General features: G+C 42.7%; 2 protein-coding genes across 7 annotated transcripts in view; one reads left to right on the top strand and one right to left on the bottom strand.

Annotated features, from left to right (window-relative positions):
• unc5a (unc-5 netrin receptor A) overlaps nt 1–12,074 on the top strand; it is a 124,228-nt gene extending 112,154 nt beyond the window's left edge. For all 4 annotated transcript variants that reach the window (XM_068584838.1, XM_068584830.1, XM_068584821.1 and 1 more), the window contains 4 exons: nt 3,040–3,189; nt 5,012–5,176; nt 5,303–5,481; nt 7,562–12,074. In XM_068584838.1, coding sequence (XP_068440939.1) covers nt 3,040–3,189; nt 5,012–5,176; nt 5,303–5,481; nt 7,562–7,727 — 660 coding nt within the window. In that variant the 3' untranslated portion in view covers nt 7,728–12,074. The remainder of the gene's footprint in view (nt 1–3,039; nt 3,190–5,011; nt 5,177–5,302; nt 5,482–7,561) is intronic.
• A 322-nt stretch (nt 12,075–12,396) lies between these two features.
• Nucleotides 12,397–27,650, bottom strand: part of pdlim7 (PDZ and LIM domain 7) — a 30,136-nt gene continuing 14,882 nt past the window's right edge. Inside the window, exons 4-11 of one of the 3 annotated variants that reach the window (XM_068584786.1) lie at nt 27,529–27,556; nt 26,425–26,621; nt 17,718–17,770; nt 17,223–17,460; nt 16,528–16,708; nt 16,224–16,344; nt 14,126–14,241; nt 12,397–13,758 (exon numbers count right to left, since the gene is read on the bottom strand). In XM_068584786.1, coding sequence (XP_068440887.1) covers nt 13,672–13,758; nt 14,126–14,241; nt 16,224–16,344; nt 16,528–16,708; nt 17,223–17,460; nt 17,718–17,770; nt 26,425–26,621; nt 27,529–27,556 — 1,021 coding nt within the window. In that variant the 3' untranslated portion in view covers nt 12,397–13,671. Of the gene's footprint in view, nt 13,759–14,125; nt 14,242–16,223; nt 16,345–16,527; nt 16,709–17,222; nt 17,461–17,717; nt 17,771–20,655; nt 21,364–22,233; nt 22,271–22,649; nt 22,805–23,412; nt 23,455–23,960; nt 23,978–26,424; nt 26,622–27,528; nt 27,557–27,650 lie in introns of those variants that run through there. The other 2 variants (XM_068584768.1, XM_068584777.1) reach the window with 2 other exon arrangements.

Genomic DNA, 27,650 nt, shown 5'->3' with positions numbered 1-27,650 from the left:
TCAAATGCAAGTTATAATCCCCATCAGAGCTAGTTACGTTAATCGGTTTATTACACACCGATCCAGAACAATAGAAGACCATATGTAGGAGCTTGACCTTGCTGAAAGTCGCAGCTTTGAACCAGTCCAGTTCTTTTTATATATTCATATATAGGCCTCTGCTAATACTTTGATTTCCTGCATCCGTTGGCCGTCTTTTTGTTGCGAGAGAGAGTTTGGTGCAGCCACTAACCTCTTTCTGTCAGAACCAGCCCGAAGAGATTAGCTGTATGAGTGTCTCTCGTTTCCCAGTGGAGCCCAGCCCCAGTCCATCACAGTCCCAGCTCTGGTCCAAGCCGAGAGGATGAGGGGACGGGTGAGGAGCGGTTTGGGAGATGAGTGAGGGTGGGATGGGGGTTGAAGTCTTACAAAAACTGTGGCCATGATTGCAGTAATCCTGTTATCTCTCCCCCTAAAGCTGGCCACTCTAGTGACCTGGAGACACAAATGTTAAGCTGCCTATGTCTCTCTTCTCTCCCGCTCCTACTCTTTTCACTCTTCCCTGCTCTATCTCACTCTCTTTAGCCAGCCTCATTGAATGTCAGGGGGTGGTCTTGGCTCTGCCTGACTCTAAATTCACAGTCTTCACACACACCACAGGCTATCTCAAATTCCGTCAGAACAAAAGGGTTTTTTCTCATGCAGTACTTGAACTTTTTGCCCATCTCATGCATCTTAATGTTTCCACAGTTGTACAGGGTCAGGGTGTCCAAAGAAAAAAACTACACTTCTTATCTTCACTGACTGGAAACACGGTTTAGCGCAGAGTTGATGATTAATATGTGATTTGATAAACTAATTTAAAGCCTTGGATTGTTTTCCCCCAGAAAGAGTAAATAATATGGTCAAATTTAGCTTCTCATCTATTAGCGCGCTCACACTGTCATTTGTTAACAGGATAATGGGGCGTAAAGAGGGCCATTATTCTCTCAGTCCAGAACATATGCTGAAACCCTGCACAAAAACACACACTCACAGGCACTCAGGCACACATAAACAATACACAAGCGAGACAGTGTCATTTGAAAGAGAGAAGGACATGTACACACTTTAAAGGAGGAAGCGCATCATCCCATGTTGTGTTTTGTTTTTTTTCCCTCAGTAAGCTCAGTCACCCTGTCAGGTTGCAAGAGCGCTGTGCCCTAGACCCGGTTTGATTGTAATCCTGCTGTGTCAGCCTTGAACTTGACAAACTGCTAGACAGGCGAGTTAGTATGCATTCTAGTAGCTATTTGTTGATAATACAACAATTGACATTCTGCACGCCTTCGCTTGCTCGCAGGCCTAAAGATCTGCAGCTATAGGTCAAAGACCCGATCAAAGTCCACCAGCCCCAATTTGCAATGCTAATCGCTTCCAACAAATAATTGTCCTTAAGAACTGTGTTAAATGAACCTCTCTGGAAGCCCTCATAATGTGGCCTTTGTCTGCCTAAGAGATATAATAGAACAGGGCTTTTAATTCTATGGAGAATGCAGTGCCCCCTGTTATTAACTCATTAGACCTCAACGCTTTGATTCAGAGCCATTGTCTGACCTTCCCACTCTGAGTAAGTGGGTAACATCACAAGGCAGCACAGCGAGGAGACTATTCCAGCGAGCTGCATACAGTCAGATCATTGTCTGTCTGTCTTTAATGTGCTGTGGCTTGGGTAAAAGGAATCAACCGATGCAAATGCAGGAATCGAGATTGGTGATCACGGGGGGAATAATATTCGTGTTAACAAGAAGATAAGCACTAAACAAACATGGAAATTAGCAATGCGATGAGCAAACATGGGAATGAAAATCTCGGGCCGAACCAAAAATGTGCTAATTCAGTGATGGAGAGAGCACATCAAATAACAAGAGCAGGTAGAGATTCCAAATGGATAATTAACAGCTCCCTTTTCCATCACAATCGGAATCAGCGGCCCATTTCTGGGAAAGAGGGCAGCAAATGTAATCTGCATTGTGCAGATCGAAATAACTGCCATTCTCCGCCTTAATTAGATGTCTTTGCTGAAATGAAATCATGGGCAACCACGCTGGCATGTAATGCTCAACATATGGCCACTATCTAGACACACATCTCCCTCTTGGAGCTTTTGTCTTTGAGATATGTCTCAGAGACTGCGAGGCGCATTCTGGCGGCCCGTTTTCCTTCTGCTGCCATCTTGTTTGCCTCCTCCGACAGATTCAAAGAACATATCCGGTTTCTCAGGTCTTTTCACACTTCTAATTTCAGAGGTCTGTTTTCCTCTGTGGTAATATGCTCTTCTGATCGGAGGTAACACATGTGAACGCCATCCAATGTATTAGAGTCTTGAAGGCTTGTTCAGCACAAAACATCCAGTTCACTGTGAATTGATAGATCAGAGGAAAATGCAGCGGATATTATCATCCCATTCCAGATGGTCATTTGGATGGCAACAAATGGTCCGCTGAGCAAGTCCCACAGAGATTAAAATATTAAGCATGCATTTACAAATCTCTCCTGGCACAAAAACAAAAATGAAATTAAGGCGATTCGCCATGCGAGAACAATGAGCAGTTGACTAATGGCTCGTTCACTGCCTTCATCACAGCCCAGGTAGCTAGTAGGCCGGGATGACTGCGGTATTTGCATGCTAATGCAGTTGCTGGAAGCCGGGCGTGCACACACTGAGGCAGCGGATCAACCTTGTGGTGACATTAAAGTGCTGTGGAGACCAGCAGCACCAGCCCGCTGTGACCGCACGCAGGGACACGATCCTCCAGTCCTAAGATGTACTGTCCCCCTGCCTCATTCCTGTGTGTGTGTGTGTGTGTTCCTACCAGTGCCCATGTCTAGTATTCCTGTGTGTGTGTGTGTATGTGTATGCGTGTGTGTCTTGTTTATTCTTGAGCGATGCACCATGAAGAAAATGCACAAAGTTATGGATTGTTCTGCACATTTTCACTCCCCTGTGTAACTCTGAAGGTAAATGTGTTTCCTCTGAGCGCTGATGCCTCTCCTCCTCTTCCTGCTTTCTTTCATCAGGAGGTGATGCAGATGGAGCGGCAGCTCGGGGGTCGGCTGATAGACGAGCCTCACGTCCTGCTTTTCAAAGACAGTTACCACAACCTGCGCCTGTCCATCCACGACATGCCCCAGGCACACTGGAGGAGCAAGCTGCTCGCTGGCTACCAGGTGTGTTGGGAGGCTCTGGGGGGGTTTTGTGGGGGGCCGCCGGGGCAGCGAGTCGCTCCGGATCAGAGCGGGAGCACGGAGATGTAATAAAAGTGCCGGGCTGAATCTGTCAAATGTGCGTATCAGCTGCTATAGCACTTCCTAATGCGTTTGTTTGTATATGAAATTGGAAAATCCATGTCTGGAGTTAGTTTGAATTAGCCATCGAGATAAATTAAAGATGCATCGAGTACGCGTCGTCAAAAGCAATGTCACTGCGTCGGAAAGTTCTTCCCCATTAACGAGCTGTTTCTGGTCTCTAGAAAGTTGTTTTTAATTTCAGTTGGTTCAGAGTTTTAATTAAATATGTTTTGCTTCCTTCAGTTGATCACTTTAAAGATTCACACAAAGGAGTGTTTTCAGTCTGTTACCGCAGGACTCCTCTGTCCAACAACCTTTCTTTTCTTCGCACTGTGTGCAACTTAAGTCATTTGTTGGGAGTCGAGGGACCCTTTTGGGCGTGTGTGCATACAGTGTGCATGTTGTTGTCCGCTTGTGCGCGAGGTGTAGTCGTGTGCATTATGGAGCCGGGCTGTGTGCACTAACCCAGAGCTGCGAGCTGATTGATTATCCTCGTTGTCGCTGTCTTAAAAAAAAAAAAAAAAAAAAAAGGGAGCTCAGATGAAATATAGAGCAGTGCTGTATGTAAATATGTGAATTTTCCAACCGGAAGCTTGGAAGCTCTCCACCTACCACCGCACTCCCCACACCTGCGTGGCCCACTGCACTGCAGCCCGGTGACAACATGAGACATGAGGACTGTTCAAAGGACTAGAAAATGCTCTGGCTCCAACTATACAAGCACCGGGTCCCCATAGCTTACACACGGGCCGTGCCAAGCGAGCAGCGGCAGCGACAATGCACCCAGAACAGAGGCTTATTCCTCTGGACTGTGCCTGTTCATTTGGAAGTGTTATTCCCCTCTCAGCAGTGCGGTCAAAAAAGGCCTTTAGTCTCCCCGGGGCCCCCGCAGCGACTTTTGTCCATTTCAGCCAACTCCCTCAGTCACCCGTCTGCCTGGGTAACAGTGCCCCCGTTTGGTTAGCGCCGGGATCTGCAGCGAGCGCCACTTCACTCTCATAACAGTTCTTGTCAGCTGTTGAACCCAGGGTGAAGTGAGGAGTTAGTGCGCCCCGTTTTTTTTTTTTTTTTTCTTCCTCTTCTTCTTCCTCACAGGGTTACCGCGTTGCTTCTCTTGGGATATGCAAATGGGGCATGAATATGGAGCAACAGAGAGAAAGATGTAGAAATTGTCAGCCTTGAATAAATTCTGGCAAACAGTCCCAGGTAGACGGAAGCTGATGCTGCTCAGCGGCGCTGCGATGCATGCATATCCATCTGTGTCACGTGGTGTGTTTTAGATGAGTAGCGCTGTGATGTTTCAGATTGGACTCCTTCAGCAGCATGTGTAGCTCCGAAGTGCACACAGCACACCTGCAAAGAGAGGCTGAATCCGCTGAAAAATAATATACAGAACATGTTTATGCCAGGAATAAAGCTGTGGTGCGTTATCCGTATTTCTTTTGAAATCCGCTTAAACAGATATTAAGTTCCTCTCTCAGTAAAAGCTCATTATCTCCCTTTCACTTTCCTGACTATTGTCAGTCTGCTGCCTCAAAGATAAGTAGCCATTTTCACATCACGATGGTTTCTTATGTCGGTCTAATTAATGACGCGCTCCGTGTCTTGGAGGCAGGCGGTCTTGTTGTGGCGGGTTTCACACGTGCAGTTCTGACTGTGCCGCTGCTTTGCCGTTTGTTTGTGCGGCGTGTTCTTTCTGCAGGAGATCCCGTTCTACCACATCTGGAACGGTTCCCAGCGGTACCTGCACTGCACGTTCACTCTGGAGCGACTCAGCCTCAGCACCTGCGAGCTCACCTGCCAGCTGTGCGTGTGGCAGGTGGAGGGAGAGGGACAGAGCTTTAGCCTCGACTTTAATATTGCCAAGGTAACGTTCGGCATGATAACGCGCCGAGACCCAGCAAGTGATTGCACAGCCGCGATTTGCCAGCATTGCCATTAGTCATTTAGGAATTGTTCTTATGCCTCGCTCTCTGGGTGTCATTCCCACCAGGACACCCGAGCTGTGGACGCTGAGTTTCTGTTAATGGACAGTAACGCTACAGCTCTGGCGGGGCCCAGCGCCTTTCAGATCCCGTACCTCATCAGGCAGAAGATATGCAGCAGCCTGGACGCCCCCTGTCCCAACGGAGCCGACTGGAGAATGCTAGCACAAAGACTCAAACTAGAGAGGTAAATATCCAACCGTACGATACCGTAATGCCTCATCTGATCACTGATCAATAGAGCGCGCCGTGAAAGGCAGCTTACACAAAGCTCTCGAGGAACGCAGCGGAGCCTCATTCATCCAAACCCCTTGAGAATAGAGGCTGCACAGAAGTGCACGCATGTACAACACTCCACACGCGCAGCTTGTTTAATATCATGAACATGTCATTACACTGATTGCGGGTCTACAGAAGCAGTAGCATGTGATACCCCCTACCTCCACAGATTGTACTGTCGGTGGGAAGTGCATCACAGCACTCTCATGTTTTCCCTAAAGTTCAGGTAAACAAAGTTCTGCCGTAGCAGGCTAATCCTCATTTGACACAGCTATAACGTTATAGGATTAATGTGGACTTGATGGATACAGCTATCATTTCTGTGAGAAAACACGACCCTCCTCTTCTTTTCCCCCCTCAGGAACAGGTAAGCTGCTTAAAGTCTGCAGCTAAACTTGTACCTGCTACATTCTGCTTAACAGTTATAATTGGAAAGGTAGCAGCTAGCTGCCCATCAGCGGCAAAAAAAAGAAAAGAAAAGAAAACGATGGAATGGGTTTGGATCTGTGCCGACCTCAATTCGTTCTCACCGTTACTGTAATTTATCACAGGAGTACCTGTAACAGAAGAAAGCCAGGCATTGATCTCTTATCCTCCACCAATTTAATTTCCACCTCCGTACACTTAATTTGTCCAATCAACTTTATTTACCCCAATTATTCACAAATTGAGTTGATGCACTACGGGTTTAATTAGCAATGTTTTGCTCAACATAATCAATTCTCATTTGGGCCTCGGGAAGGAACAACTGCTCTGTCTGATCAGTCCTTAACAACATGTTTTCCTGAAAAGGCGGCAGCCCCTTGGCATTCTGTCATGCAGTGTTTCTGTGTTTGTTTCTGTGTGTATAAAGCGTTCAGACCGAGCGGAACGGGACCAATCAATAAAACTTAAAATGCCAAGAACCTTTTATTTGATCTTTCTCTCCTAAGACTGAGCAAACGGCTGTGTCTGAGCCGTACAAGATAAGCCTGTGTTTCACACAGCGAGGTGACTAAGCGGGGCTGACACGACTGACGCTAAGCTCTGTCTTTTTTATCTGAATAATGACACAGAGGTTTGTTCCCAGACAAATTTTTTTTTTGACCAACTCTTTGTTGTGTTCTCCCGACGCAGAGAGAAGGCTGCCTGCACTATAAAAATCCAATTGACTTAAAATAGCCGAGTGGCACTGTGTTCTCAGCGCTTGTGTACTGCCAAAAGCAGCCACATGTTTATAACCATCACAGGATGCTTCACTAGGCAAACAGAAGATACGAGGAAGTAATGGAGTCGCTCTGACCTTTCTCAAGGTAAAAAAAAGGGTGTTTTTGGGGCTTCTTGTCTCACAACACAATCCCCCTTTGAGTCATTGCTTTACGCTGCTCTCTCTTCTTTTAATGTCATGTGTGCTCTACATAACAGTTAAGGCCCCAGACATTTGGAGAACAGAAAAAGGCCATTAAATCAAACAAGCGTCTTCGGTACCGCAGGGATCAGGTCCCACTCAACATCAAATATACAGCTGGCTGGGGCCACTGCTTTGTTGTCATTGATTGGGTTTGATCGTAAAGGTTCTGCTCCTAAAATGGAAAAGGTCACTTCCGACTTAACTGTGAAAAGTCTATATAGGATTTACTATATGAGATTTAGGGCCAATTTCCACATCAAATAAAGAGGAATGAGGATTATGCTGCTCAGCTTGAAATGAAAATGGCTAGATTCTGTATTTGATAGACTGTGTTCTTATGCCTTTTATCATTTTTTTACTTAGTGCTCCAACGCAGCATATCGGGATGTAGCAATATAACAGACAATAAAACTCGACATTGACGGAGTTACAAGAAGCAGTGGCGCTATAAAATACCATCTGCAAAAGCTTTCCCTATAACTCCCTTATTGTAGAAGAAAAATCCAACACCGCTGGTTTGATATGTGGACTTCACTTAATTTTAACGAAGACGTCTCCTCGTTCCCTCACCGTTATTTATGTGTTCTTCTCTCTGCAGACACATGAGTTTCTTTGCATCCAAAGCGAGCCCAACCTCTATGATCCTGGACCTGTGGGAGGCTCAACATTTCCACAGCGGCAACATCAACCAGCTGGCCACGGTCATGGCTGACATTGGCAAACAAGAAGCCATGATATTCCTGGTCTCTGATGGAGAGTGCTAACCCAGAAAAGGGGGAGAGACTGGTGCAGAGGAAACGTACAGAACACAACACACACACACACACAAAAACAACACACTACAGCAGCAGGAATCGAAGAGCAGAGCTGTCCCCATGTCCCTCGTCTTCACTTAAGAAGACGTTAGGGTTTATGTAGGATGAATCCCTATTTCCCACTTGAGTCATGCTCTATACATGAGACCAAATGAGAGTTTGAGTGCGTGGGGAAATGTATTCATTAAAGAAAAATACCCTTTATTTTCCATCAAAGTTTGAAGTTAAATTAGTCCAAGCCCCGGTTTTAATTCAACTTCATGCCTTTTATATATATATAAATAGGCCATTTATGGCTAATAAGCAGCAATATGCAAACTTAATGCTATTACTGATGGCCAATATTGAAAATTCAATGAATCATTTTTTAACTTGAATTAAATATTCAATATATATATATATGGATGTGACAAAGGTGCCGGCCATTTCAGGTGAAAGAGAACAAGCGACATATGCAATTGGCAGGTTCGTTATATGGCATAATCTCAGAAACTAAACACGTTCTCAGCGAGGTCATCGGTCCGTGAACGTACCCTCCCCAAGCCCAGTGAGACTAGAGAGGTCCATGTCTTGTTTGTGTCATTATCTGTTTTCCTAAAAACACACACACACACACACACACACACACAGACAGCTTGTAGCACATCCTGGACTCGCAGGTTTAAAATAGATTGTATGTCAGAGGCCCAGAAACTTGTCTCATCCCGTTTGTTTTTTAGTCCAGCCGGTATCACTACTGTGAATGTAACATCTTGACATCTTGATTCAGCGAGACGCTTCACAGCTTCCCCGCTTCTAAATCAATATATGTGGGGTTTGGTTCTTTGAAATGTTTTGGAGGGAGGAGTGAGTAATATCGTCACTCAAGTCATATCTCAAAAGCTATTCCTATTCAAAGCCTGGGATTTAGATTTTGCCTGTTTACTTCTCGTCTTGCATTCCCCTTAATAGTTAATTGTGAGTTTCAAACTCCACCTCTAATGAATTCCTGCTGCATATCCATGAACATTGAATGTCGTAGAGAATTAATTTCTGAAATGACATTTCCCCTCTGATTACATTACATTATGATATTGTTAAACATAGCATGGCCAAAGGGGTTGTTATCCTATATGAATAATACAGAACACTTTCCACACAGAAAATCTGACAACAAATTCCTCAAATCTTGACCAGATCACTCACAACGAAAGGTTAGTTGTGGGACTTTGTTTTCATCATTCATCAAGCATTGTTACTGGGAAATCAATATTTGCTTTATGGCGAACGGTATTTCCACATCAAAGGGACGCCCGGGTTTCAGAGAAAGTTAACAGTCGCTTATGCATAATGTCACGCCTCTGCTCACAAACAATGCTTTGAAAGTTTTTTGTCCTTGTTTCTAGCCCGGATAGCAAAAGGTATCCAGCAGATTTATGCAACACAACCATGAACTGCAACGAAGCATTTGATTGTTATATTTTGATCATTTGCAGTAAGGGAAAAATTCGCCACCTTTTTTATATGGATGTCCAATAAGTGCTGATGGTAAATGTAGTCCTCTGAAGAAAGAATTCCCCGGCTGTGCTATATTGACCGGCTGTGCCTACAAGTACCAGGATGAGTTGCACACGTGCGGCGAGTTTGATATAAAAACTCAAAATGCCAATGGAGGAAATATTCTTACCCCTCAACATAAAAACACAACTGTACACCTTCTGAATTCTCACCAAATCCATTCATCATGTTTGTTTTTTTCCCACTGTTCCAACAATCAGTAACTCTGGTTTGGTAGAAATAAATCCATACTTCAGAGTAAGATGTGAAAATACTCTGCTTGCGGTTTTCACCCTCGTTGGTGGCCCTCGCTCCTCCTTCAGAGATTATTGAATTAGCAATTACAACGATTACAATACAATGCTATTCTGTTTCCGTTGGCATCAGAAGGCAAGTTGAGCAAATGCTCCATCAGTCGTATGGTCGCTGCAGAGCAGATTTGAGGGTCCCCCGCCGCGCACATCCTCGCAAAAACACAGTAAAAAAAATGATTTAAAAAACATGTTTTGTAATGACAGTTTTTGCTGTTGAAAACGAAACGAACGAGGACACATTTGAGCGGCATTGTGCCCCACAGCTACCAAAGCTGAATTAGCGGCTCTATGGATGTCTCTGCCAGAGAAGCAGTCCAAATTATCTCGCCAACTCTGATAGATGGAAATAAGGGAGTTTGAAAAATCGGCAAATTTTCCCTTTAATTTACAGTTATTTTTATCTATATTCATAATCGGGTCTGGCAACAAAAATAAATGCACAGATCATCTTTCAAGTCCACCGTTTCAGTAATTGTACTTTGAACAGTTGTGAGCAATCCCAAATTAGCCATAGTTCTCTCTGCGTCTCCCTCAGGGTTGCATGTGAAGATGTCCGTTAGAGTTTTAAAGAAAGCCCGTCTCATTAAATCCCTCCTCATTCAAACAGTTCGCACCGCCCGTCCTCGCAGCTCCTCTGGCTTCAACCTTTAACACTAACTGGAGCCTCTTTTATGATTGTCAGATATTTGGAATGTACATTTATGTTTCCTTGTAGTGGGGAAATTTATTTTTTTTTTAAGTCTTGAAAGTGACTTTTTGTTTTTGTGTTTCAGCACTCGTTAGCTCTCTTTCATCCTATCCAATGAACACGCCTCCTCTTGACCAACACATTTTTATAAGCCCCTGTACGAGTTGATGCAGAGATGCCATAAAATAAAAATGACTTTTTTTTATTAAGTAAAAAAAAAAAAAAAAAAAAAAAAATCATCAAGCCCCGTTAGGACAAAATGGCGATATCACCTTAAATCAATCTTTTCATGTTGAAATGGATCATCATCGTGTGTAAATACTTTTTCTATACTAGCCGTGTGCTGTCACTTTGCATACTGTATATGAGCAGAATCGGTAACCAAAGTTTTATGAATATCATTTGAGGCCACGTCCTACTCATATTGTGTCCATTGAATATTGTTTCAGCATTGTTTTACTTGCGGGTAGTTATAGAATAAGTCAGAGTTGCTGTCTCTTCTAAACTGCGGACTTCAAGTCCAAATCATTTCATCGCTTTCGTCTTTGAGGCAAGTTAACGGCGTTCGTTGAAGCAGTAATATGTGTCGGTTTATCACTTTGTAAAGAAATGTAAATTATATTTTAATATGAAGCCAAAAAAAAAAAAGACACTTAACTGGCGCAGCATTTGTCAAGTCTAAACCGTGACGTGTTTGCCTATATACTGTTCTTTGGCGATCTAGCAGTGAAGACTTTTTTGCAGTGTTAAGGGTTTAGAGACTGTTTTACAGGAAGTTTCTATACATATTTTGTTCGTCCTTACTCTGCATATGTCTCCCTGATTATTTCTCTAAGTGTAAGCAGCATTTAAATACAAAAAGGTGGAAATAGTCACGAATGCTTAGTGAATCACTGCACTGGGACTGCGTGGAGGCCGATTGGGGAACGAGGACCTCACTTCTTGGACACCGACAAGCCAGTGTTGACACGGCACGTTTAGATGAGCCATGGCAGTTGTACAGTCAGACTGTGTGTGCGTGCGTGCGTGCGTGTGAAATTTTATCAGCTCCGTCATCGTCTTGGATGTGTTGTCGAAGCACTTTTCAGTAATGTAATTCACCAGCCGCCATGATGTTCAGCATCTATCCTCACATCTAACTTGTCCAACAAAATCTAACAAATCTGCAATTCCTGTGTCTGTGATGAATACAGTTCCTTCATGATGGAGCCTGGGCCTGATGGTTGTGTAAGAGTTGTGTGTCAGTAACACACGCGCGCTTTGTTTAAGGGTTCATCCCCAAGTTATGGGGGAAATTGTTTCATCTCACAACTGTACTTTGTGTCACTCATTACTATTCAGTGTCAAGGACGTGCGTGCGTGTCTGTTTGTGTGTGTGCGAGAGTGTGAGAGTGTGAGACTGGGTGTGTGCATACCTCCCTGTCACAAGATAGACTTCTGTACTTGTGAATGGTTTTTGTATTTAGTTCCTTGATTCAATGTTTCTTGCCTTTCTGCAAGTCAAAAATGCTGTATTTATTACATGCCACAGCGCTTATGCAATTGTATAATCCTTTTATTGTTTTATTGTTGTTGTTTTTTTACCTTTTGTGTTCCTTATCGTCAATGTAAATTGTTGTCAAAAACTTTTGTGGCAATGAAAAACTTCTGCTAAAGGAGATTTTCTGTACTTTTTGGACAATGATATGGATTTGTGGGTAGAATTTTGGAAATTCGTTTCTAAGTGCTTTCAAGTATTTACTTGGCCTTATGTATATATATCTATCTATGACATTTCAGAAAGGTATGTATAGTAATTCAACCTGAAATTGTTGTAAATAAATTATATATTGTTAATTCAAGGACTGGATCTCTCACTTGAAACTGAGATTGCGTACTAAATTACATAGAAAAGAACCATATACACGATCACTGGTTTGTTTCATATATTCACGCTTCAAAGACTCAACATCCCTTTGACTACAAGAGGCTCCCTTTAAAGAAATACTTTCACATGTTGGAAAATACTGCCACTCACTATTTGTTCAACATGGTTAACATTTTGAAAAAAGGGATACTTAATTCAGACAACTTCAGTGACTGAATGGGTATTGTAAAATTATTTATTTCTACATAGAGAACATTGAAGGCATTAACGAGGGACTTTGTGAAAACAGCTATTTGTGTAACGTAAAAATGTTAGAAAAGAGAACAAACAAAAATGGCAAAAACATGAGTCCATTGTCCCCTTGTTGGGGAGCAGGTGCTGGTGAGAACAAAGACAGCCAAAACATCAGTCAATGGAAAATCTTACAGATGTGTTCAGCCCGGTGTTCTGCTCAGGCGCTCGCCGTTACTAGATTATTATATTTTAAATGTCCAACAGCTATAAAAAAACAAACAAACACTTAAAAGGCCCATTCTGGAGCAATATAAATACAAATTCATCCATAATTGGAAAGTACTCAAAGGAATAGTCCCAATATCATAGTAACATGAGGGGGGAAATAATCTATAACAGGTTTTTTTTTTCTTCTTTTCTTACAACAACATGTCCGATAAATAGCTCCAAAAGACTGGGGATGGAGTGATACATTTTAAACCTGACTTTTCGTTTTGTCGCCCACATCTGTGACTACTAAAATTGGAGTGATTGAGCATTATTAAAGCACTCAAAATTACAGTTATTAACTACTTTACTTCTCTCTTTGGCTCTAGCAAATCAGAGCACATTCTGCAGTGAGTGCTTCTGTGGAGCGGAGCGGCGGACCAGTCAAGCAGAAATAGGACACCCCTTTTGTGCTCGACTGGACCCCCATTACATTAATAGGTCCTGTAGTAAGTGAGTCAGAAGGGCCCTGAATGGGGCCACCACTTCTCTACACTTAGTGCAGGAGTAGAGGCAGATAATTACTGCAATATGTATGATTATTAAAAGCGAAATGACTGCTTCACCTGGCAAGATACCGACTTAATCGCACTTCAGGTTGAACAAGGATGAGATTAATAGAGTTATGTGGTCAATTCTTCACAAGCAACGACAATTAAATTCAGATGAGCTGCAGCTGCACTTTTAAATGTCTGGACTTATACTCAACTGGTTAGTGATGACATGACACAATTCCTTAACTACTTCCAGTTAGACAACACAGCATTTGGTATTACAGGCAGTAACATGTGTGTCCTAGGAAAGTAAGAGGGCTAAAAGTAAGCCTCAAATATTGAAACGACGTCCGTGGGATAGACGAAAGACTGTGTGACTCGGTGTGTGGTTGGAAAGAAGAGAGTAGAAGTGTGCTGGAGGGCGGAGTGTAGTAAAGAGGAGGGAGAGAGAGAGAGAGAAGTGTTACTTCCTCTGCAGATGAAGCTCGCTCTCTCACACTGGAGCAAAGGCATGGCCTTTGCACAGCGGCTTATCCTTCTTCGAGTAGAACGTCTTCCCCTCTAGGTTGATTTGACAGAGCTTTGGAGATGAAAGGAGACAGACAGAGACAGATTGGGAGAGAAGAGCACAGGAGATATCAGACCTTAACATTACCAATGTGAATTTACACTGTTTTTTCGACTGGCAAGAGAGCAGGCACATGTTCTTTCCTTCGCTGGATCTAATTTCCGTTTTCCTCACAGAATGAGAGAGAGAGAGAGAGGGAGAGATGGAGAGAGTGATAGACTGCAGGTGACAGGTCGAAAGAGAGCGAGAGAGTGGGAGGGAAAGCTTAAGGTCCAGAGAGGGAGGCAGATTTTTTTTCAGGTGGCATTGTGCTGGGACAGCCAGAAGAGATGGGGCAGAGAGAGCCCCACAGGGAGCCATATCAATCAAAATGACTTACAGCACAGACGAAGCACGTATCATGCCAGCTGTAGCCCAAGGCCTCCAGAAACCGATCCCCGGCATCAATCTTAAAGTCACAGCCGTGGCATTTGGTGCCAAACATCTTCTCGTAGTCTGGAGTGATAAAGGTAAGGGGAGGAGAGAAGGTGATATGATAGACATCAATCAGAATAAAATAATTAAATAAATTTAAAAAAAGGCATTTATCATCCTGAATATCAGGTCAAGCATCCGGCATGTCCTCCACAATCACCTTACGTAAACACTTAACCTTTGTGGGGTGTTCTGGACCACGCAGTGTGAAATAGGTTTCCACCTCTTTGTCATCTTTTTGAAAAAAGAACTGAAGGCTTTTCCTCTTGAAGGGGAGTAATATCAGACCACACACACACACACACATAATTGAGGACTTCAATGAAAGCAATAACGGTGGATGAAGCTGTTTTGAAGCCAAGTGTTAGCTGCTCTCCTCATTCGGCACGATACTTTGCGTTTGTGTTATTTTGTCCACCGACTGTACATTAGTGCCTTTCCACAGTTTAAGGGAGGGATTACGATGAGGGGAAATTGCTCCAGATACTTAACTGGATTTGCCAGTCCCTTTCATCACAAGGCCTCTTGGGAAAGTGTCAGGTTATAATGCTGCTTGAGAGTGAGCGGGTGAGGGATGCTGAGGCAGCAGAATGTTTATCAGAGCTAAAGGCATTATTCAGAGTATGAGTACTCCGGTCCTGGCTTCGCCTCTGATAAGCTAGCGATCCACGTCAGAGCCTCGGTAGTGAGGGAGAGAAGCACGCTGCCTAGCTAAATCATTTACAGCATAATAGAAGAGCACACACCATTCATAAAGTTCAATAGAAAAATGCATGAAGTAAACTGGAGCTAGATAGATTACAGCAGATGAAAACATCCCACTTTATGATTGACTGTGGTACGTGCCAAGAGATTCATGATGTTGGGCCAAGCCGAACCCCACAGCAAACAGTTTTACGAAACGATAACAAAATTAAATCTATATGAAAATGAGGAAAACAGGAGAGCGGAAGCAGTCAGCTTTTTTTTTTTAATTCAAAAGAAACAACTACATCAGAAAACGCACATAGCGAGACCTCTGAATCAACCACCGGCTGCATTCGACTGTTTTTGAACCCCAGCCGCTGTTATGTAGGCTGAACTGCACTGTTCTGAGCAACAGCATCCATTGAAAGTAAAAGGATACGACATCTTTCATCAAATAAGCTCGATCACAAACGTAATGCTGCATGGCGGGGTGTCGGTTCTCACTCTGTTCATTCATGCAGTGCAGTGCAGATTTACGATAAATATAAAAGGCTTGATCCATGAGTTAACTTATAGGGGTCTTACACGGGTTGAGATGTTCTCAGTTGGCACTGAAGCTAATCCATCTGCACAGTGAGGATTTTGCCAGAGTTTCATATGTTGTGCTACAGCACTACCTTTAAAAAGTACCTAACTTTAATTCAGAGTTAGTCTTATATTTTGTGTTAAAAATGAGGTTTTTTCCTCCATTGTGGTTAAGTCTTTTCTTACATTCCTTCTCTCAAAACCACATTAATAGGATGTTTTTGCCTTTGTTTCCAGCAGAGGATTTTTCACCATGAAGATTCCTTCATCTTTTTGTGTGACAGAGATTGTTGTACCATGAAGTCTGAATGTGCTTTCCCTCAAGGACGGTGTCTTTCTCTCATTCAAACTAAACTTTCAGTGAGGTCATCGTTTATTCTGACTATTTATTACCGTCTTCAGGTGTTGTCTGTTTGAAAAGGACATTTGAAATGGAATGATCATAAGCATCAGATTCATGACACTGTGAAGCGATGCTGGACATGCAGACACAGGGCCATTTCATTTAAGAGCACATGTTGCTTTGTGTTTGACCCAACAGCTGATATCATTAACAAAAAGCATGAAAGGAGGAGATCTGGGTGTGAATAAAGTATGTTGATGTCCCACAATTCCCCCAAAAAAACTATCCATTTCTTTAGCATACTTTTTGGAATTATTTGCAATTGGACTATGAGTATAAGCCAAGGAATGGTCAAGTTTGGGAGGAAAGCAACAGTTAAATGTCTTACCTTTCTCACAGTAGGGTTCGCCCTCCTCCATGTAGAAGGCTTGGTTCCTGATTGCATTCTTGCAGGCTGCACACTTGAAACACTGAACATGGTAGGTCATCTTCAGGGCATGCATGATTTCCTGATGGAGAGAAAAGGTTATACATTGTATTATTTAGCGCTCAGCTAGTGTTGCTGGAGCAGAGTGGAGACAAGATCCATACATTCTTGTTCAAAGACATCACAAACTGCCAACCTTGAAACAGCAGCTGGCGTTTATGGTTTGTGGTTTGATTTTGCGTCACACAGTAGTTGCGGTTCTTACCCCTGTGATCTTCTTTTTGCATTTTGCGCAGTTTGGAGCATATTGGCTATCGTGGCACTTGGTACAGTAGACGGACCCTCTCTCCTCGAAGAAGCCCCCCTCATCCAGGACCGCCTTACACTGTGAACACTTAAACTCCTCCGGGTGCCAAGAACGCCCCAGCGCTACCAGATACCGACCCCTGTAAAAAAAACACACACACATTTACAGCACACCAGTGGCATTATGGAAATCTGAAACAAACGAGAACAGTTTCGATAGGAAATGTCAGCACGTGTCCAACAACATGACGCAAAACCTAGCTGGTCCCTTTGTGAAAGGTGATCAAAAACTGGAGACATGCTTTGGAGTTCTCTTGGAAACTTTGTACCTTCATTTGATATTCTGTTTTCATGCAATAGAGACCAGAATAAGAACTACGGTTCATCTGTTATCTGGTAAATGTGTGAAATGAGATTACAATTATTTCAAAGTCAGCATAATGCGTGTCTGCAGTGATAAAAAAAAAAACATGTCTCCAAACTGTTAATTATGCTGACTGACTAAATTTGCACCAGTCATACAATCTGCCATTGCATATATTAAGTGTGTTAAATCATGTGTCATTTCTCTAAAAGGACTTTGAAAAGAGCAAACATTGAGAGTCTTGTATTTTGTTGGAATTAATCAAACTGCCACCAGTGGTGCGGTCTCACCTTATGATTTTGTTGCAGGCGCCACATACAGGGGTACTCCCGCTGTCTTCAGGAACCTGCTGCGCCGCCTGCAGGATGGAGCTGCGGTTCTGCATAGGCGTCGGCTGGACCGGCTGCTGGTGCTGAGTCACGACTGTGCTGGTCTTGTCTGGACGAAAGCGGTCGGCGAAATTACGGTCGGTGACCCACGGTGGTCGAGAGGAAGGACCTGAACTGCCTGCTGCTGCAGTTTTGGAGCCTTGGCCCGGAGAAAAACAAAACAAGGACATTCATTTTGGAATTACAGCACAAACTCGGCTGTGACTTTGAATTATTGCACAACGGGGACACTTTCATGCAATATACACGCTCCCTCCAGATGCATGTTGTAACAGTTGTGTGGTACGTTGGCGCTGCTGACGCTCATGTATTGACACTTAATAAGAATCTATTAGCACAACCTCTACTGGATGCTGCTGGGGTTCTTTATACGCATCAGCAGGAGCAGAAACTCACCATCTGGTTTATCGGCTGCCTGGGCCTTGGCAGGTGAGGGAGTTGGCTCAAGGCTGTGGAGAGGAAATGACTAATTAGAAAAAGCACACAAACGCGCACACACAGACACACGCACACACTTCAGTAACCATGGTTACTACTTAAAGAGTATCATGTTTGGATATCGGCAGCCATGGCTGTCTCCATTACACTGAGCCACAAATGACCTGTTGTGTGCATGACGTTAAGCGTCAGCATGATTACTATGAATCAGTAGCGACAGGATTAGCATGGGCTTCTCACCTGTTGCGAAGACAAGCCGGTTGAGTGTTGCAGATTCGGGGTAAATGTCCTAGACAATACACTGTAAATTAATTGGAATTGATTTGCGGGCCATTTTACGCGGTCGCACAAGCCTTCAATCAATCCCGCAATTCAAACGATCAACGCTGAACAACAGATACTGCGGCGTGCATTCGGTAAAAGGCGTCAGCAAACGCTTCAAGAGCGACTCCTCTAATGAGAGCAATCAGAAGCCTGAACACCTCGGATTGATTGACGTCACTCAGAAGCAAAGTTAGGCACGCTCTGCTGTCGGGTCTGAATGCAGATGGATTTCGCGTCGAGCCTTCATGTGCAGAAGTGTTGAAATAAAGAGTTCTTTCTACATTTCAAAGTTCTGTTACCCCGCAGCAAGCGTCACTATATTCAGAAAATCTTCAAACCATGACTGAGAAGCAAAAACAACTTCTGAGCCAAGACAGTGCGCTCTGGAGACGTCTCATCTCGGGAAAAAATATAACACTGCCTTGAGCATCCATCATGTTTACATCAGCAACCGTGCCATCTACAATACACTAATGAAACATGATGCAATCATTTCTCATTTGCGGAGAAAAATAAGAAAATGTGAAATGAATTACCCTGCAATGGCCTCATGCCGCCTATACCAGGTTAAAGTTAAAGCAGCATCAATTATACTTCCAATGTAGCCACACAACTAAACATAAGAAGCTCCAGAAGCAGGAGAAGTTGCAGCGGTGGAGCTGGGAGCTATCCAGCAAGACAACGAACTAAAAAACGGTATGCTACTTTCCAGCAGCACACTGAATAATACAGGACATTAAATTGCTTTTCAACAGCAAGAAGATGGCTTGCAGGGCTGGTGAGAGATGAGTTATCGGTCGGAATTAAGCATGGTGGGATTTTTGGAGAGAAACTACAGCAAAACTGAGAGAAAGGAAGAGAGGAAGCTGCATGAGAAAGATGACAGAAAAAAGCTCTTTCTCCGTTTTAACACCTTGACCCTGGGTCAGCTGCACATCACCCCACACCCCGGCATGCCTGCCTTCTGGGACCCGACCAAACAACACCCCGGGCCACGCTGCAGCCTCTACACTCCCGAGCCATGCTGCCCTACATGACAACAGGCCCATGGCATCGACTCCTCAAACACCTTTGAGAGCTTGTGCGGCTGCATCTCACTCTGGTGAAGGTTGCAGGTGCAAATTGGAGTACATCCTCTACAGCTGCTTATTCCCACCCGGAGCGGCCGGGATCATGTTTTCTTGACATTTTCCCCGTTTCAACATCCTCCTCCCGCTCCCCGCTCAGCGTTATGCAGGCGCACAGTTCCCGCATCACAGACTGTGCCAGACAGGAGGGTTTTATTTGCCTCCGACAGAGTTTTGGACATGCTGCAGAGCAGCACCCCAATATTCCTACGGAACATTTCCTTGACATTTTCTGTTTACACCTCTGATTTGACATACACCTGGGTTCTTTTTGGGCTTCGTTCCTGTGGGACCAGAGCAATAAGGATGGAGGTAGGTTGTTGGCAGCTCGACATCCAGCAGAAAAAAGAAAAGGAGAAAAAAAAAAAAAAAAAGAGTAGGTTTGGATTTCAGATCGAGCATGAAGCACTGACACGTGTCACCCTCCATGGTTTGGAGGTAAATGTGACAACTGACGACATGTGAAACATGGTGGCACAAGTCTGAGAGGGCAGAGCGACGCACTGCGTTTCTACTGGCTGCTTTTAATCCATGCAACAAGCTTCTTTAATGTTTTTGTAATTAATGTAGAGAGGTTGTCTTTTTTTTTTTTTTACACGTAGCATGTTAACGTAATATTTTTCACTTTTTGCGTTACCGTAATCTGCTGAAATATTTCCACAATGCCATGATTGTTGACTTCTCATTTGACATAAAGTGTTTGAATACAATTATTGGTACAGACCAGATTTCAACTAGTTTAGTTATAGTCACTTGTTTATAACCGTATAATTGGTGATACCATCGGTACTTATAATATTTCCTTACAAATGACTAAAGTGTTTTCTAACCTTAATTTCTGTTTTCATTAAAAGTGAAATGGCTATTTTTTAGCACAAATTACTAATTTCTTTAAAATAGCAAGCGCTACATAGTTTCCTGTTGCCATAACCTTCATTATTTCTTAAATATACTACCTATAGAAGGTAAAAGAACATTTTGTACCTTGTCTACAGGCCAGTTTTTCAAACAGTGTCTCTAAAACATACTTTTTAGATCATAGATGATATCACAGATCTTTTCTCTCTGATAAAGGCCACTGCTCTGTTGCTGAACTCTAGATAATGTTGGTTGATTTATTAAGTATTAAATACTCTGATACTTTTAACTAAGACCAAAGGCTACAATTCCTCAGTGTGCACCTCTGCACTTTAATGACGTGATGCAAAATCATAAAGTAAAGCTTGAACCTTGATCTTAGAGAAGGTACATCATTTATTCAGATCGACTCACAGGCTGAGGAAACCCTGCTTCTACTAAATCGATTTTGTTCAGTACACTCGTTAAATAAACTGTTGCAAGTCAGCTTAAGAAAGTGAAGTATATCAGGAGATTTATTCTTTTAAGCTTGAATACTGAATAAACATGAAGAAAAGAAACAAAGAAGAAAGGACAGAAGCAAGAGATGCTTTTTTTTCCAGATGTTTTATATTTTTGATGACAGCAGGAAAAAAAAACAAAAGTACAGATTTATTTTCCTTTTCTTTCTTAATGGTTGGAGAAGCCTACGAGATGAGGGGATCACAAATGAAAACTCTAGAGGATGAAGAACTTAATAAATAGAAACAGGCAGAGAAAGTGGGAGGGAGAGAGACAGATCAAAGGAGGGTCTGAACTTCACAATCAAAGAATAATAACGAACAGAAAGGCGCTCTCCACTGCTGAGACCCCCTTCCCACCTTCCCACCGCTTAACTTTAAGTAATGCAGTGTGAAATGTAAAATAAGGCCACAGACACAATGGTCCACAGTGTTGTCAACAATCATCAAGTCAGAGATTCAGAGGGAGATCTTACACTTAGGCTCAGTATGCAAGGTTCCACTTTGGGCTTTGTCATCTAGGCTACGTTTCTTCTACTTTTGGTTTGCGTTTCTTTTTTCCCCAAACTTCTTTTTCACCTCATCTGTATCTGAAAGGTGAATTTGTTCACTGCCATTGGACGGTCAGCTATCTTCGGCGTCGTTGCGGTGTGGCTATCGCGAGCAGGCTCTGCATCCCGTGGCGTCTAAGATGTCGCTCAGGATTTGATATTGAGGGCGCGAGCAGACCTGTCGTGATGCCAATCCCTCAGACGGGCATAGCGGGGACTCTGAATCTCAGTGAGGAACTTTTCCCTGAGCGAAAGCAACAGAGATATGAAACAGAGATTGGCAGGGAGGAAAACAGATAGTAAAGCAGAGAATAAATACAAATAGAGCATGAGAGAGCAGAAAGTAGAGTAAAGTGCACAAAAAAGGGAAAAAAGTAGCAGAGAAATAAAACGGGTAAAACACCAAAGACTGAACAAGGATAAAATAAGGTCTGTAAGGCAAATATTAAAAGTGAAAGAATAGTTTCACATTTTGGAAGATATGCTTATTCATTTTCTTGCCAAGAGTTAAATGAGAAGATAGACTCTTCTGTTTGTTAAATACAGCCAGCAGCCAAGTGCTAAGCCTAGCACGGAGAAGGAAACTGGCCTGGCTCGTCGCTCACCAATTTCACCTCAGAGTATAAAGCTCACCAAGTAACATCTTTTCATCCTGGTTATTTATTCAGAGCAACCTCGTGGTGACAACACTCACGGAAGTGAATGTGCTCGGCCGAGAAACAGTCAATTGGTGGTGCTAAGATATTATTACCTTTGTAGAAAGACATAGTAGCCTTTTCCAGTCTTTACTCTAAGCTAAGATAATTGGCGGCTGGCTTATTCGCTGGGATACAAACACGCGGAATATTAGTCTTCCCAGCTATCCCACAGCAAGAAAACCAAGTGCATTTACCATATTAAATTCCTTAAAATAAAATGATGCTATGATTCAATAATAATCCAAAGGATGTACAAATCACACCACACATGCCAGTATTCAAAGCAGCAAAATTCTAAGAAGTGAGATTTAAAACTTGAATTTCTGAAATGGTTGTCAAACTGCAGCTTCCACATGCACACACACTGGAGACCAAGGAAACTGACGCGTTCAAAGCAACAAAACTCAAGTTTTTACCTGGACCTCTTCATGATCTCATCATCTGGGTCCTGCACTGAGAGATCCAGGAGAGACACACGTTAGCATGCCCTACTGATGAAGAAAGTGCTTTTCAAAAGACGAACAGCTGATCAGGTGCCCTTCATACAACCCCTGCTGTAATAAACATGTACATGTGTTTCTCAGACTGGTTACAGTCGGGAGAAAAACCAATGTCACTGAAGAAAGCAGCCACCTGACAGTTAAAGGAAAACGAACACTCCTGTTATCCACCTTTCCTGTGCCACTCAGTCTGCCGTCACAAAAGTAGCTCAACTGTTCAGTCACAGGCATTCACCTCCACCTCATCTTGCCTACCAGAGACGCCCACCCCTAACCCATCACTCGCTGTTGTCTCACTCTCCGGAGTACGCCGGGCCTGGTCCCCGACTTACTGAAGTCGGTGCCCGTGAGCTGGGCCAGGATGCGGAAGGAGCGGGACTGGGTGGTGCCGGTGCGGGGCTGCCAGTCCTCAGTGTCCTGGATCAGCCTCTTCTTGCTGCGGTCGTTGGGGATAAAACAGGGCAGGTTCTCCATCTTGAGGCCATGCCTGTACACACACCCAGCAGCAGCACACGGCAGGCGCAGTTAACACAAACCCAACGAGGGACCGCCCACTCACACCAGACAAGCTAATCTGATAACCTTGAAAATAGAGGACATCCTGAACAGGGCATGCAATACTTAATGCTCAGCATCACAGTCACCCAATAAGCGAGCTAATGGACATCCATTACTTAGATTTCTCTCGGGCACACTATAGACGCTCATAAATGGACATGACCACATTAGAGATCGTATTTATAATTGTCATTAGAATCAATAGGAGAAAGTCAGACCGCCCTAGTTTGTGACAACATTTTACTATGTTTAAAGCTTTTATTTTGATGAGCAACTGAAGAAGCAGAATACAAAAATGCTTTCCATTTTCAACAGGGTCGCAGGTCAACTGCAGCATGCAGTTAATGTTAAGCAAGAGGATGATGATACATAGTTACTAATCAAAAAAAAAAAAAGGCATGGTCTGTTGCATCTCTCTTCTGTAAACCGCATCTGTGAATCTACCAAAGAGCAACATCTCTCCTCTCTTGTCATAACCAGTCTGGCCATACTAACTTAATAAACTGACAAACCAGCCTGCATGCAGCTGCCCCTTACTTGGACTCTTGGCACTCATCACCATAGTAAGTCGCTTCACCCCTGTAGAATACACCAAAGATTAAATAGATTGTATAAAAAATGTCAGAGGAGAGACAGGCGATAGGAGACATTAAGATAAAAATAAATAAAGATTGACGAGTTAAGAGCTTTTAGACATCGTGATGTTGATAGTTATGTCCTGATTGTAATTTAAAAAAACTTGAGATGGTAATTTTTTCAATTTGACTTGTAAATTTCTAGAAAATAGTTGCATGGATTGTAGTAGAGCAGAGGTTTCCAGTGGAGATAGGAAAAACCAGTATCAGCATACGCTTGTTTTTTTAGACTTTCCTTTAGACTTTGCCTTTTTCTTGTAAATTATTCGACTATTTTAAGTTACACTATTGAAATATATACAACCAGTGAAGGGCTGCAAACACACCAAGAAAGGTCACAAGACGAATTAGTGGAATTGTTGTGTGAGAGTATAAATGACAATTTAGAAAGGCAAACAAGCAAACATTATTTTTTGTCTGGACCATTACTGAAAAAAGCAATATACTAACTTGTCAAGAGTGTCCATCTGTTGCATTTAAAGAAAAGAGAAACAGAAAAGGTCAGAGTTCAGTTTTAAGTTAAACACGAGGAAAAACAAGGACATGTCGAGAATGTAAATGCCATCGGTTGTTCACAACAGAAGACCAAAAATGCTGCAGGCTGCAAAAATGTGCAAGAGGTGCCACAAGACATGCAGTTATTGTCAACAGGCCCAGAGAGAAATACAGCATTGTTTGTCTGTCAAATCATCCATTGTTACACTGGCCCAAAATGACTGGCACCAAACCTTTGCCAAACACTCACTCACCCGTGAGCACAAATGCTTTACAAAGTTATGTAAATGGATGGAGCCTTTGCCCAAAAAGAAAGAAAAGAAAAACCCTTTGCCTGATGCATGTGCCATTGCAGTTCATCTAGTTCCTATTGTGCTCTGAAACCCATCCACAACAATAAATGCCACAGCAGTGACGCTTCATGATGTCAGGGTAAGCTCTGTACAAACAACATCACAGAAAACCGGTTTCCAGTACGACAGGCTTAGACACATTAGATATACGCCGTTTGCATCGAACTGTTTACTGGAGAAATCCAACAATGCCTTCATCGGAACAGGGCTGACAGTTATAATTAAGCTTTAATCTTCTCAAAAATGGCCGGAGGAATGGGGTTAGGCCATCTCCAGAGAAACTTCACAACTGTGCGAGCCCTCTTGAGAGTAAGCAAGTGTGGCTGCTTAAAATAATCGAGCCGCTGAGAACTCAGCAGAATTCATGAGTGAGGATAAATGCAGCCGCTGGGCCACAACTCACCAATGACTGCAGTCAGCCCATGCTACGACTACCATCATCCAAATTACAGGAACCACTACCCTCAAAGACCATTTCACAGCATCCTGACATTTTCTGGATCCTTCTTGGAATACTTGTAAAAGCTGAAAACTGGTCAAATAAAAAACTGGATCATTTTAAACTTGTATTTTGTGCAATTATAGCAGCGAGAGTTTTGTGATGGGAGCAGTAACATCATGTGTAATACACAGCAGAGATGATAGCAGCATTACAGCTCTGAAGCCAAGCTACTGTCTTTCAATAATTTATAACCAAAAAGATCAAAAAGCCAAAATGGATCAATAAAGTTTTCAAGGAGAGACTGAAGATTCACACAACAGGTCGAACTTTTACTGGAGGGACATGTGAGAAGTGTCCATGTTAGGAGTTGTTTAGCAGCTTTTATTTGGCCCATAAAATGTATTACATAAAAAACAATTCATGCTTCCCATCATTACTGCTGTGATGTGACAAATGACTAGCTGCATGCTGCTGTAACTTAAGTAAATCCAGAGAATTGGATTCCACTAAATAAATATTTCCAAAATAAGAGCAGATGCCACCGACATCCCCAGGAAACTATTTTCAAGCATAACACTGACTGAGACACGTAATCAGAATATACATTTTCAGAAGTATGACTTCTGACTGATGCAATGTTTTACAAAGAAAAACCAAAAAGGCTGTCAAATAATGATGAATATGTCAAACAACACAGCTTCTAATAGCTGAGAAATACTACACTTTAAAATCCATTCCTCCATTTCTTTTCAGCATAATATTGACTGTAGAAGCAAGACAAGTATGAAACAGTGGATCAATAACCAATCTGTTGAAATAGCAAATCACTTTGAAAAGGTGGATTGATTTGCAAGAAATTATACATTCCTCAGGTTTAAAACGTCTTACTTTTCAGTATTCATTTCTCTCTCTCTCACACACATATAGTGAGGATGAGACAGACAAAGTGGCCAAAAAAGGCACAAAAAAAGCAACCAAAGAAAAAAATTGTAACTGATTTTACAAGGCCATAAAACTGTGACTGATTATATTGACACATCCTTCACTAATCTCTGTAAACAGGTTTTGTCATCCGATAAAAAATCCTTTCAGCAGAGGAAATCAGCCTGAATTGCAAATGTCAGCTAAATATCCCCTTCTATGCTAACGAAGCATTCGCCTTCAGCTGTATGATAAAGGCCAACGGGATCATTGAGGTTTGTTATGACAAGAGCTGACAACCTCCTCCCTTTCCCCCCAAATCAGTGTATAGCCCGAGTCTATCTATGATACAATCTATAATGGCAGCGTATTACTGCTTGCTCTTCAGCAATCGCATATGTTTAATACACAAGCATATGCTTGATATCTTGGTTGTTACATTATTGGCAGAAAGTGGAATAATTAAGTAGATCTCAGCAATGAGTCAACATACTGTTGATATTTTCTGGAATGTTTCTTGAAAATCTGTGACATATTTGGCAATATATGTAATTAAATTGTTAACATAAAGCCGTTTGGAAATCCTGGAGGAGTTGTTTTCTCCTTAGTGTAAAACCAGAATAATGAGACATCAGAAATACCATTAAAACCACATTAGTCACATTGTGGTTCCAAAGGGAATAGTGTTTATTTATCCACCTACCCATTCTGTGGCTGCTGCACACTGGCACGGCCCTGTAAGCTTGGGGTGTTAAGTTTAGGGGAGTAGGCCACAGGTTTAATAGCAGGTCCTGAATTGGCACTACCACCACCTGCTGTAAATGGCCTCGCCATCTTGTTAATGGTTGTGCTGGGGGCAAAGGAGTACTTTGGCTGCACAGAAGCCGGAGCAAGCGAGTCCTATGAAAGTGTGGGAGAGGGAGACAAGGCAGCACAGCAAACAACATGCGGTAAGACATTTCTGCACACAATGAAAGGTCCTTTTGCTGTTGCACAATCCTAAACTTTATATTAAGAAAGCTTCCAGCGCAGCCCAATATATTTTGATTTCAAATTACTCTGGGCTGAAGCATGAGCTCTGTCAAAGTCTGCAGTCTTTTCTCTGTGCACAGAAGAAGTGCTTAAGAAGTGTGAACACAGACATTTTATTTGTTTTGGCAGTCTGCCACGGACTTGCCTAAGTAATCTGCTACTGCTGGTAAAAGGAAAAATGCTCAAAGTGAGAAATTGTCATATTTGACTGACATGTCTCACTAATGAGATTTCTCACTGAGCAATCTGCATGCACTGCAAAAGAAAATCCCTAAAACGGAACACTGCCTGTGTGAAAAGCATTTTGTTCCTGCTGTTTTACTAAAAATATCATGCAGCACAAAGCAGTTCATGACACCATTTTGCCATACACACTCGTATCAGTTGTGCAAGTAGCTCTTCAGAGGTTTGATCGTAAAACTATTTGTATCAGTATTACACTGGCTTTGGGGATTGTGCAAGGCATCACAAACCACAGGAAACTCCAAAAGCAATATTCACAACACTCTATCCAGCAAACAACTAATTTAGCGACTCACTGATGCTTCGCTAATGCACAGTGTATGGATTGGTAAGAGCTCGACAGGTGACTCGAGTGAATCAGATGGGTTTAAACACAAAGTGACATAACATGCTATTGAAGCCAATTGTGAGAAATGATTAAAGGAAGTTTCCAATTCAATCAATGTCACTGCAGTCCTGGAGCAGACCATGCCAAAGCATCCAAGTGCTCACACAGAGGTGAGCTCAATGTTTCAGACAAATGTAGTCTTACCTTCTGGTCTCCACCCGCTTTGAAAGCTCTGTGAAAAGAAGAGAAAGACACAATAAACTCAACTTCACACATTTAAAAGTCACTCACAAAAACTGTAATAATAAAAAAAAGAGAAAATTTAA

Source organism: Clinocottus analis, unplaced genomic scaffold, assembly GCF_023055335.1.
Source record: "Clinocottus analis isolate CAN_PGR_092001 unplaced genomic scaffold, fCliAna1.0.p SCAF_10, whole genome shotgun sequence".
In the NCBI taxonomy this organism is placed as follows: Eukaryota; Metazoa; Chordata; class Actinopteri; order Perciformes; family Cottidae; genus Clinocottus; species Clinocottus analis.
This window is presented reverse-complemented; position numbering and strand designations above follow the sequence as displayed.